The 11,259-nt window shown below is 51.4% G+C and overlaps 1 protein-coding gene across 2 annotated transcripts in view; it reads right to left on the bottom strand.

Annotated features, from left to right (window-relative positions):
- The window catches only part of LRRC38 (leucine rich repeat containing 38), a 39,516-nt gene that overhangs the window by 21,926 nt on the left and 6,331 nt on the right, over nucleotides 1–11,259 (bottom strand). Inside the window, exon 2 of one of the 2 annotated variants that reach the window (XM_086342491.1) lies at nucleotides 9,590–9,657. The exons of the other annotated variant lie outside the window; for it this stretch is intronic. Within the exon in view, the coding sequence (XP_086198617.1) occupies nucleotides 9,632–9,657 (26 nt within the window). The 3' untranslated portion in view covers nucleotides 9,590–9,631. The remainder of the gene's footprint in view (nucleotides 1–9,589; nucleotides 9,658–11,259) is intronic. 2 annotated transcript variants of the gene reach the window in all.

An 11,259-nucleotide genomic window follows, 5' to 3' on the forward strand; every position in this document is an offset into this window, starting at 1 on the left:
ACAGGAAGCCCAGGTAACTGCTCAGAAGCTGTAATTTGATGAGGCCTGGGGTTCTGACCTTCCCATGAGGCCTCCTCCATCTGAGCATCCCCATGTCTGAAATTCTATGCAGACTATGTCTCCGTGGTAAGCAGAGGTCCCTTCCTTCTGCCTTTACTGTGTCTATTCCTGGTTAACTCACAAATCACTAACACGTTGATGCAAATCAGTTTACCAAACTAGTTCCTCTAAATAAGAGGGTGATCCTAGAGACTGCCTCCTCTCTGCTCTTCTCCCCTTCGCCTGGTGTTAGCACCCATCAATGAGCCATTCATTCATTCAACAAATACATACTGAAGGGAACTTTCCAAGTGATCCAGTGGTTATGACTCCATACTCCCAATGCAGAGGGCATGAGTTCGATCCCTGGTCAGGGAACTAAGATCCCACATGTCGCACAGCACAGTCAAAAAAATAAAATACATATTGAGTACCTAATACATGCCAGCCCTGGAGTGAAAACAGTGGAAAAAATAATTTATGACTACAATTTAGTGAGGGGAAACGGACAGACCACAAGTCAATTGGTAAGATGTATTATGCAGCAGGAGGTGACAGGTGTAATAAAGAAAAAGGAGAGTAGGGAGAGAAAGACAACTGGAGGTGGCAGGTCTCAGAGCTCACTGGGGCTGGGAGCAAAGGCTCCACGAGCATTTGAGCAAGCAGCTAAAAGGAGCCGGGGGAACGTCATGTGGACATCAGGACAAGGGCGGTCCAGGTGGAGGGAACAGAAAGGCTTTGAGACAGGAATATGCCTGTGACGTTTGGGAAACAACACAGGGTCTGGGTGCCTGGACCAGAGTGAATGAAAGGGGAGTAGTAGGAAATGAGGCCAGAAAGAAAGGAGGTCAGATTGCAGAGAGGGTGCGGAAGCCCTTGGAAGAAACTTGGCTTCTAATCTCAGCAACATGGGAGTTACTGGAGAGTTCTGAGCAAAGCAAAGACACAACTTGATATCTGTCTGGCAAGCAGGGAGGGGTCACTGTTCCAGATAAAGTCTCAGAAGAGCCTAAAGTAGGAGGTGTACTTGCTTTCAACAGGTCTACTCTGACTTCCACTAATATATTCAAGTCACCTTTGATTCAGCCAAGTCAAGGTTCTGAGTTAGCAAGGCTCACTAAGTTTGGTTCTAAGCCTAAAGCAGGAGCTGTGGACAAAAGAGTGGGTTTGTGCCTAAGGGACCTGGTTCTGACATGAGATTTGATAAGTCATGCAATGTTTAGTGACAAAGACCCCGGCTCATCTCTCCCTCTGTCACTTCTTGGCTGGTGACCTTGGCCAAGTTAGGTTAACCCATCTGTGCCTTGACGTTCTCACCTGTAAAGTGAGTAAGTCTGGCGCTGATTCCTTTGGAAGACACTAGTAGACTTAGAGCTATACTGTCCACTACAGTGGCCACCAGCCACATGTTGAGAAATTGATCGCAGCCAGTCTGGACTAAGATGTGCTGTAAGTATAAAACACACCCAGATTGTAAAGACTTTGTATGAAATAAAGAATGGGAAAATAGCTCATGAATAACTGAGTGTTCTTTTGATTACAAGTTGAAAATATAACATTTTGGATATGTTGGATTAAATAAAATACCACTCAATTATATCGCCAATGACCCTTATATTCATCATGATTCTTACATTCTATATTTTATTTAGCTTTGGCATCTTGGGGCCTTGCCACCTGGGGAAGGACTGTCCCTCCCAGTGCTGTCCAGTTCCTAAATCCTTGGCAATGAGCACACCCTTGATATGCAAAACTACCAACCACAGTTGATATCCCACCCCCCTCTTTTGATCAGATTCTTGCAATCCCAGACTCTTATCTTCCTGCCCTAAAACACTGCAGGGCCAGGTACTAGATAGCTAGGGATCACCCTTTTAATGAGAGCTTCCTGAAATTACTCAAACTAGCCAACCTTAAACCTGCCTCCTCTGCTTACCCTGCCTCACCCATTCCTTCCTGCAAAAACCACAATAAAGACCCTCATCTGTTTTTCTTTTTACTTCATCTGCCTCCTGACCATCCCTGCTGCTTCCCCGTGTGGCCCTGCATGGCTTCCATTTCTCCTGTTTCTAGACATCTGTGAGTATAAAACTTCATCCTTAGAGATAGTCATTTCAGGGGTCTTTCATGGCAGTGCAGTGGTTAAGATACTGTTCTTCCAATGCCAGGAGCACAGGCTCAATCCCTGGTTGGGGAAGTAAGATTCCACATGCCACACAGACAAAATAAATAAATAGCACCTAATCTGGTTTTAAGACTCAAAAAAAAAAAAAAATCTAAATAGCTTTCCATTAGTAATTTTAAGACTATCAGGCTCCTCCGTCCATGGGATTTTCCAGGCAAGAGTGCTGGAGTGGATATCCATTTCCTTCTCCAATATATAATATAACACATGGGAAAAAAGCAAAGTAAAAAAAATAAAAGACAATCATATCCATGTCTCCACACCCCCATTTTTTCCTAAAGCCCTTTTACATCAGGATTTCCCTGATGTTCCCGACAAACCTCACGGTTACAGATGAAGGAACCACATACCAGACAAGTCAGGTGACCTGCCCAGGTCAAGGACGTGGCAGCAGGTGTCCTGACCTTCAGCTCTAAGTCCTCAGGCCCTGAACAGGACCATGTGACATCTTCGTTTCTGATGCAGATAATCATTCATGATTCTCTGTGCTTAGTCGCTCAGTTGTGTCCAGCTCTTTGCAACCCCACAGACTGTAGCCCACCAGGCTCCTCTGTCCATGGGGATTCTCCAGGCAAGAATACTGGAGTGGGTTGCCACACCCTTCTCCAGGAGATCTTCCCAACCCAGGGATCGAACCCAGGCCTCACTCACTGCAGGTGGACTCTTTACCATCTGAGCCACCAGGGAAGCTTATATTAAAAAGAGATATCATCTCCTTGCTGTTTTGTGAAAAAGCAATGCCATTCTTTCTAATAATGTGGTGGGGGCAGGAGAAGAGAACATACTCTTGTACCTGCTGATTTGAAAGAGAGCTGCCAGGGTGGTGGGGCCAGCATCAAGGGAGCCCGCCCAGGAGACCTTTGCTGGACGCTGGGGACAAGGGGCTGTCAGACCTGCTCATTCCATGACCTGGAGGAGGCTGGCTGGAGAGGATGCAGAGCCAGCCAGAATGAGAGCTAGAAGAGGCCTTCCAGGTCATCCAGCCCCCGGGTCTGCAGCTGACAGAGGAACTCAGACACCACTATATTCTGGGGAGTCTAGTCAGCCCAGAGCTCCAAGTTCTTTCTAATGTGCCTATGGTTCTCCTTCTGCCCCACCTCCTCTGAGGACTCCCACCTACAGCCCCCAGGGGCATCTGGGGTCACTGTTCATTATCGAGAGCAACTGAGAAAGAGGACACTCAGGTCGACTGCTGGCCAACAAAGAATTAGGGACAGGAACCCAATTCCTAGATCTCTGGTTTGGGTTCATGTCTGGGAAGCTGCCCCTTAATCCTGAGTGGCCCACAGCTCCTTTGAGGTCCTGACTCCTGCTTCTGGCATTTATCCCCATGGCCAGCCTGGAGGATGAAGGAGATGAGGCACTGGGGAGTCTTTGTTGGGCACCTTCTGAAGCAGAGGGGACAGGCTGAGAGCCCCTGGGAGGACGTGCTGTGAACACACGACTAATGTCCGTCTGCATGGATTTTGGACATCTGGGATTTAACAGGCAATGCTTAAATCCAGAGGGATTTATAAGCCTGTTTGTCCACATTTCTATGAATTGGATAAGGAAGAAAACAACAGTTTCTATGTCCGGTGCTGGAGGAAGCTGTACTCTGAGCATCTTCATATGATGTCACTCAAGGTCAAAGGGCAGATGCTATTACCTGTATTTGACAGAGGGGACACCAGGGCCCAGGATGAGCTCACAGGAAGCCCGGCCAGAGTTATGGATGCCAAGCTCGATGCCTAGTGGGTGGTCTGCCCAGCCCCCATCCCTAAGCTCCGCCCCCCAGAGCCTCCTCTCAGATCTGGAAATTGGAACCAGGACAGCACAGTCTCGCCTGGCCTCAGCTGGTCCCATGAATGGAGCAGCATATTATTTTGTCACATGGATGGAAAAAACTGAGAAAGCCTATTAATATATGAAGAGGAGAATAAAAGACGATGTGCACACAGGGACCTCTGCTCAATGTTACGTGCCAGTCTGGATGGGAGGGGAGTTTGGGGGAGAATGGATACACATATATGTATGGCTGAGTCTCTTTGCTGTCCACCTGAAATTATCACAACATTGTTAACCGGCCATGTGTGCATGTGTGCTAAGTCATTTCAGTCGTGTCCAACTCTTTGAGACCCTATGGACTGTATACAGCCCACCAGGCTCTTCTGTCCATAGGATTCTCCAGGCAAGAATACTGGAGTGGGTTGCCATGCCCTCCCCCAGAGGATCTTCCCAACCCAGGGATCAAACCTGCATCTCCTGCAACTCTTGCATTGCAGGCAGATTCATTACCTCTGAGCCACCAGGGAAGGCCTTAATCGGCTGCTGCTAAGTCACTTCAGTCATGTCCAACTCTGTGCGACCCCATAGACGGCAGCCCACTAGGCTCCCCCGTCCCTGGGATTCTCCAGGCAAGAACACTGGAGTGGGCTGCCATGTCCCTCTCCAATGCATGAAAGTGAAAAGTGAAAGGGAAGTCGCTCAGTCGTGTCCGACTCTTCGTGACCCCATGGACTGCAGCCCACCAGGCTCCTCCATCCATAGGATTCTCCAGGCAAGAGTACTGGAGTGGGGTGCCATTGCCTTTGGCTACACACCACTATAAAATAAAAAGTTAAAGAGAGATGGTGTGAGAAGCAGAGAGTGAAAGAGTGAGGTGCTGTGTTTCCTGCAGCCTCCTAGGTCTCACCGCGAGCTCCCTGGGCCTGACTGTTTAGGACTTTGGGCTCCTGGCGACACCCACATCTTTATAAGACACCTTTCTGTTTGCTTACGCCAGACGAAGCAGGTTTCTGATAAGCAGGGTAAACAGATCTGTGGTCTCGGTGTCCTGAACCCTCTCCCCCAGCCACTCACCCTGCACCTCGCCAGGGCAGAGGCTCACCGACTCCCGGGATGAAGGCGGCCCTGCTGTCTTGCCAGCACTGCTCTCACAGATGGGGTAGGTGCAGCTGGCCCCCTCCCTCCTTCACAGCAACCACCTGAGGGTTTGAGCAGAATCTGCTAATGGAGCCCAGAGAACCCCTACTCCAGGCCTCTGCCCCTGCTGAAAGGTAATCTGGGTGTCTCTAGCTGACCACAGGCGGGCAGGGGTTACTTGGTGGGGGTAAAAGCCAAGGGCAGTGATGTTGGCCTATCCCCTGATGGCCCTTGTGACAGAGGCCCCAGGAGTGTGCATTCATCCACTCACACATGCCTGCAGCCCCTCAGAGCCCTTTCCACGCCGGGCACGGCCCAGTTACTGGGGACACTGCAGGGAATGTGTGGCTCTGGAGCTCATGCTTCTAGAGCAACAAGACTTGTGACCAAGATAATGTGGACTCTATGAGCACGACGCCACAGACACAACAAGGAGATACGACAACAATGAGCAGGGTGGGGATGGTCCTGCTTGGGTGGGGTGGTCAGGGAAGGCCTCTCTGAGAAGGGGACATCTCATGGGGACCTGATGATGAGGGAGACACAGCCATGGGAAGGTGGGACCGCCTCAGCAGGAGAGAAAGCCATAATCTAGGAGGTCCTGGTTGGTCACCAGCCCCTGCTGTATTCCCAGGACAGAAGAAGGCTGGTGTGGCTGGGCTGTGAATGGACCCTCTCAGGACACAGGAAGGAGCTGGTTTGTTCCAAGTACAATGCAAGCCGTCAGAAGGTTTCCAAACATGTCATTTAGTGCACCAACTGCTGGGGGTTCAAGGAGAAAAAGACACACTTTGTGCCCTCAAAACCAGCCAGACCTGCAAATTGGCAGGTCGAGCAGTGATCATAGAGGTAATACAGGATCCAATCAGGTTGCACAGGCCAGCCTCCCATGAAGCCTCGAGGCCCAGAGGGTTGGAGGCTGGAAGGTTAAGTAGGAACCAGAAAGGCAGAGAAGTAGAGATGAGGATGGGAAGGTGGGGGGTGGGGGTGGGGGGAGAATTGGGGAAGTGGCTGGCACAGCTTGGGCGAAGACCTGAGGGCAGGAGCCCAGGACAGTCCCAGGACTAGAGTGACACACTCTGCTGTGATCTTACAGTGACCATGTTCAGGATACGATTTGACTCAAGTAACCACAAATACGTCTGATTCAGGTCTTCATGACAACCAGCCTACATGGAGGTCCTTCTGAGCCACCATCACACCGCCAGCCCGGGAGTGACAAGGCCGGCCAAGCACCTCATTCTCAGCTACATCGGGGACCACAGGATTCTGGGACAGTGGGCAATGGACAGCCACTTGGCTGAAAGGCCTAAATCTTCTGGGATCTGAGACAGCTGGCAGCTGGTCAGCTTCAGGTAACAGTGCCACTGCGCTCTCCAGAGCAAACTGCCAACTGCTCCCCCAGGGCTGTCCAAGCCAGGCAGAGAGGCAGGTCCTCTGACCCACTGGCCCAGCAATGAGGTCGCCCTTTGAGTTAATTGATAGAGCACCCCGACTTCCCAGGTGGCTCAGAGGTAAAGAATCAGCCTGTGATGCAGGAGGCGCAAGGTCAATCCCTGGGACGGGAAGATTCCCCGGGGAAGGGATGGCAACCCATTCCAGTATTCTTGCCTGGAAAATCCCATGGACAGAGGAGCCAGGCAGGCTACAGTCCACGGGCTCACAAAGAGTCAGACACGACTTAGTAACTAAACAGCAACAGCAGCAGGATGAAGGTGTCGTTTCCAGAAAGATCCAGCATTTGGGACAGAGTAGCAGGACCGGGTGGGGCACTCCAGCAAGAAAAGAGACAAGCGGTTGTCTTGGGTCACGTCTACAGCCGACTCTCCCCAGGACTCCAGAGCGCGATGCCCATAAAAGCTGACACCCAGCCAGGACACTGGGAATGCTGAAAAGTGACACTGAGGACTCAACTCTAATTAAGAGACAAGTTAGAAACACAAGCGCCTGTCGCACCAGGACACGCACAGACCTGTCGACAGCAGGAGGCAGGCCACTTGAAAGAGCGAGTGAGACCTCGATCTGCCTCTGCCAGGAACGTGGTTCTCTTAGGTGTGTAAGCATAAGGAAAATGTGCACTCTGGGCGTGTCTGCTAAGTCGCTTCAGTCGCTTCCAACTCTTTGCCACCCCGTGGGCTGTAGCCCGCCAGGCTCCTCTGTCCATGGGATTCTCCAGAGTGGGTTGCCGTGCCCTCCTCCAGGGGATCTTCCCAACCCAGGGATCAAACCTGCGTCTCTCATGTCTCCTGCATTGGCAGGCGTGTTCTTTACCACTAGGGTCACTTGGGAAGCCCCAGTAAGATGTGTGTACGTGTGCTTAGTCTCTCGGTCGTGTCCTACTCTGCGACCCCATAGACAGTAGCCCAGCAGGCTCCTCTGTCCATGGGACTTCCCAGGTAAGATTATTGAAGTGGGTTGCTTTTCCTACTCCAGGGGATCTTCCTAACTCAGGGATCAAACCTCCATCTCCTGTATCTCCTGCATTGGCATACAGATTCTTTATCACTCATGGTAAAGAATCATGATTCCTTATACCCAGTGGCCTTTCCTGCCCGAGGCTCCAGGAGCAAGGCTGGGTCACGTGGGATGAACTGTGAGCCCAGAACTCCAGGCTTCCTAGGTGCTCTTATCCCCTCCCCTACCGCACAGAGGCTGCGGCCCCCGGATTCTAGCAGTGGGGTCTCTGGAGGGGCCTGATCTCCCCAGGCCTCAGCTTCCTAACCTTTAAGACACAGACTATCTTCCCTTCCCTTGAAACCATAGAATTTTAGAGTTGGAAGGAACCCTAAAATCCTCCCACTCACATGCCTTTGTTTATACAAGAAAAATCTGAGGCACAGAGAGACAGGAAAGTCCTACAACGTCACACAGCATTTCCACAGCTGCCGCACAAAGCCTGCCCCCTCCAGCAGCGGTTTTCAAGCTTAGAGAGTGTGCACTGCAAGCCCCTTTCAGGGAATATTGTTGTTTAGTCACTAAGTCGTGTCCAATTCTTCTGCAACCCCATGTACTGTAGCCTGCCAAGCTTCTCTGTCCATGGGGATTATCCAGGCAAGAATACTGGAGTGGGTTGCCATTTCCTTCTCCAGGGGATCTTCCTGACCCTGTGATCAAACCCAGTTCTCCCACACTGCAGGCTGATTCTTTACCACTGAGCCACCTGGGAAGCCCTCCAGGAGGTGGCAGCACCTAAAATGCAGATGCCCAGGCCTCATCCACCAGGCCAACATTCAGTGGGTCTGGGGCCCCAGGAATCTGCATGTCAAACAAATTCCCCAGGGGTCAGCACACAGAGGCTCCTCATCACCTGGGTGTTTTCATTTCCGACCACCTCGTTGGGCTGCTGTGAACAGAAGACAACGGGAGGGACTCATCTTCCAAGAAGGGTGCTGTCCTGCCACTTCCCTGTCTCCCAGACCCTCCCCTTCTCTCCCTCTCTACCCCACTGTCACCTGAGCGAATTCCCATGTCTGTATCTTCCAGGTCTGGAGCTCCTTTGAGTCTGCAGGTGGACTCAAAGAAGGATGGTCACTGTTCCCTTGAGGGCACAGTGTCCTACCTGGCCCAGAAGCTACTGGCTCCTGGGAGAACCACCAGAGCAGGAGCAGACTCTGGGGCTGGAAGGGCAGCCAGCTGTCCCCCAGGGGAGTCAGGGACGGTAGAACAGAGCAGGGGCTATTCCCACCCTCCTGTTCTAGGCCATCACAAAGAATCAAGAGTGGAGTCAGACACTCCTGAGTGCATGCTCATCTCAGCCACTAACAGCGTGAACTTGTGCAAACCACTTCTTTTCTTTGCACCTCACACCCAGTGGCCAGTTGTGGGTAAAGGTAACTTGCCAGGCATGGGTATTTTTATTAAAAAAGACAGCCCTGGTAAACCACAAACTGCCACCAGAAGGTAGTGAAAGTGAAAGTTGCTCAGCCGTGTCTGTCTCTTTGCCACCCCACGGACTATACAGTCCACGGGATTCTCCAGGCCAGAACACTGGAGTGGGTAGCCTATCCCTTCTCCAGGGGATCTTCCCAACCCAGGAATTGAACCGGGGTCTCCTGCACTGCTGGTGGATTCTTTACCAGCTGAGCTATCAGGGAATCCACTTGATAAAACACAGGATGGCCAGTGATGTGAATTTCAAAAACAACAAATAATTCTATGTGTGTGAATATCCCAAACGTTGCACAGGACATACTTATACTAAAATGTTATGCATTTGTTTACCTGAAATTCAGAGTGAATTACCATCCTGGGATTTTGTTTTCTTGCTTGGGGTTTGTTTGCTTGCTTGTTGTTGCCAAGTTGGCCGGTGAGCCTTCCTTCAGATCCAGCCCCGGCAGGCTGGCTCCCCCAGACCCCTCTGCCCCCAAAAGCAGAGCCCTGCAGGAGTCTGCACAGAGGGGACCGGCCAACCCCGTGGTGTTCCACCAGTGACCAAGCGCTCCCATCCGCGCAGAGGCTCACCTGGCAGGCATCGTGTTTTTGTGCTGTCAGAGCTCGTCAAGGTCACTGGTTCAGCCTGGTTTGCTTTTCTGGAGGAGGAAGGGACAGAGGAGGTGATGGCAAGGGCTTTGCTGGGAGGGTGGCAGGTCTCTGCTCTTTCCTCTGAATTCTCCTACTTAGGCCCTGCCTAGAAAGCCCTAGAGCCTGTGCCCCAAGGCGCCTAGTTTCCTTGGCAGGAAGTGGATGGCCTCCAACTTCCGGGAGGCCAGGAGCCAAGAGGTCCTGATGCACCCCTCCTTCAACTGCATTTAACTCTCTGTATGACCTTGGGCAAGTCACTCCCATCAGCTCTCCAGGCCTTCTGGACAAAACAGGGTAATAACAGCATTAATGCTTATTGGTAGTTCCCGTGTATACCTTGTAGATCCATGGTTCCCAATCTTTTTGACACCAGGGACTGGTTTCACGGAAGACAATTTATCAACAGACAGAGGGCAGGGGATGGGATGGTTTGGGGATGATTCAAGTGCATTTACATTTATTGTGCACTTTTTCTATTATTATGACATCAGTTCCACCTCAGATCATCAGGCATTAGATCCCAGAGGCTGGGGACCCTGTTATAGAGGCTACCCTTCTAATCCTCCCCACAGCCCTGTGAGGTGGGTACTAGCATGATTCACATTTTACAGGAGAGGAAACTGGAAGGCAGAAGCACACACAACCAGTGAGAGGGGGAGACAGCATCTGAACCAAGCAGGTCTGGGCTGGAGCCTGCGCTCTCAGCCCCTTGCCAGACGCCTCTGTGAAATAGGAGAGGCCCGAATGCATGAGGAGAAGGGAAAGGAGTGATTAATGCCTGCCCATCACCTACTCTGCTAAAATCACTGTGCCTTTGATAGAGAGGACCTCACATAACCCTGGCCACAAACCTGCTATCGGATTCTGTTCTTCAGTCTGAAGTTAGCGCAGGGAAACGGAGGCACAGAGAGGTCTGGGACTTGCCTAGGGTCACAATCTGAGTCTACATCAGAACCCAGCTCTCTAGCCTCAAGGCCTAGACTAGGTGATCCACACTCACCCACCCCACCCCACCCACTGCCCCGCTCTGGTTCACAGAGCTTAAGACCCTGCTCTGGCCACAGGCCATGGGCAGTGAGGTCACAGATGTTCTCAGTGCTTCACCCCATGAGACGCCGGGAGCCCCCAAGCTGACCTCCTGCTGCCTCCATCTTCCCTTCCTGAATGAGACCAACCCTCTACCAGGGCCTGGACACTCTTCCTTGGTCTGGACCTGTCCATCCTTAACCCCCACGTCTCCATCTGGTGGCTCTTTGCTTTCCTATATTATGGACAAGAGGAAGAATAACGTTTGCTATTCTTGCGTGCTCATGGGTGCTTAGTTGCCTCGTCGCGTATGACTCTGTGCAACCCCATGGACTTCAGCCCTCCAGGCTCCTCTGTCCATGGAATTTTCCAGGCAAGAATAGTAGAGGGGGTTGCCATTTCCTACTCCAGGGGATCTTCCCTACCCAGGGATCGAACCCACCTCTCCCATATAGCCTGCATTGGCAAGCAGATTCTCTACCTCTGAGCCACCTGGAAAGCCCTTTCTATTTTTACTGCTCATTCATTTACCCACATTAAATGACTCTGATACTGACAATCACCAGTCGGACATATTGGTCAGC

The sequence above is a fragment of the Bos grunniens genome, chromosome 16, assembly GCF_055505025.1.
Source record: "Bos grunniens cultivar Pamir isolate PY7600 chromosome 16, Bosgru_T2T1.0, whole genome shotgun sequence".
Classification (NCBI taxonomy): domain Eukaryota; kingdom Metazoa; phylum Chordata; class Mammalia; order Artiodactyla; family Bovidae; genus Bos; species Bos grunniens.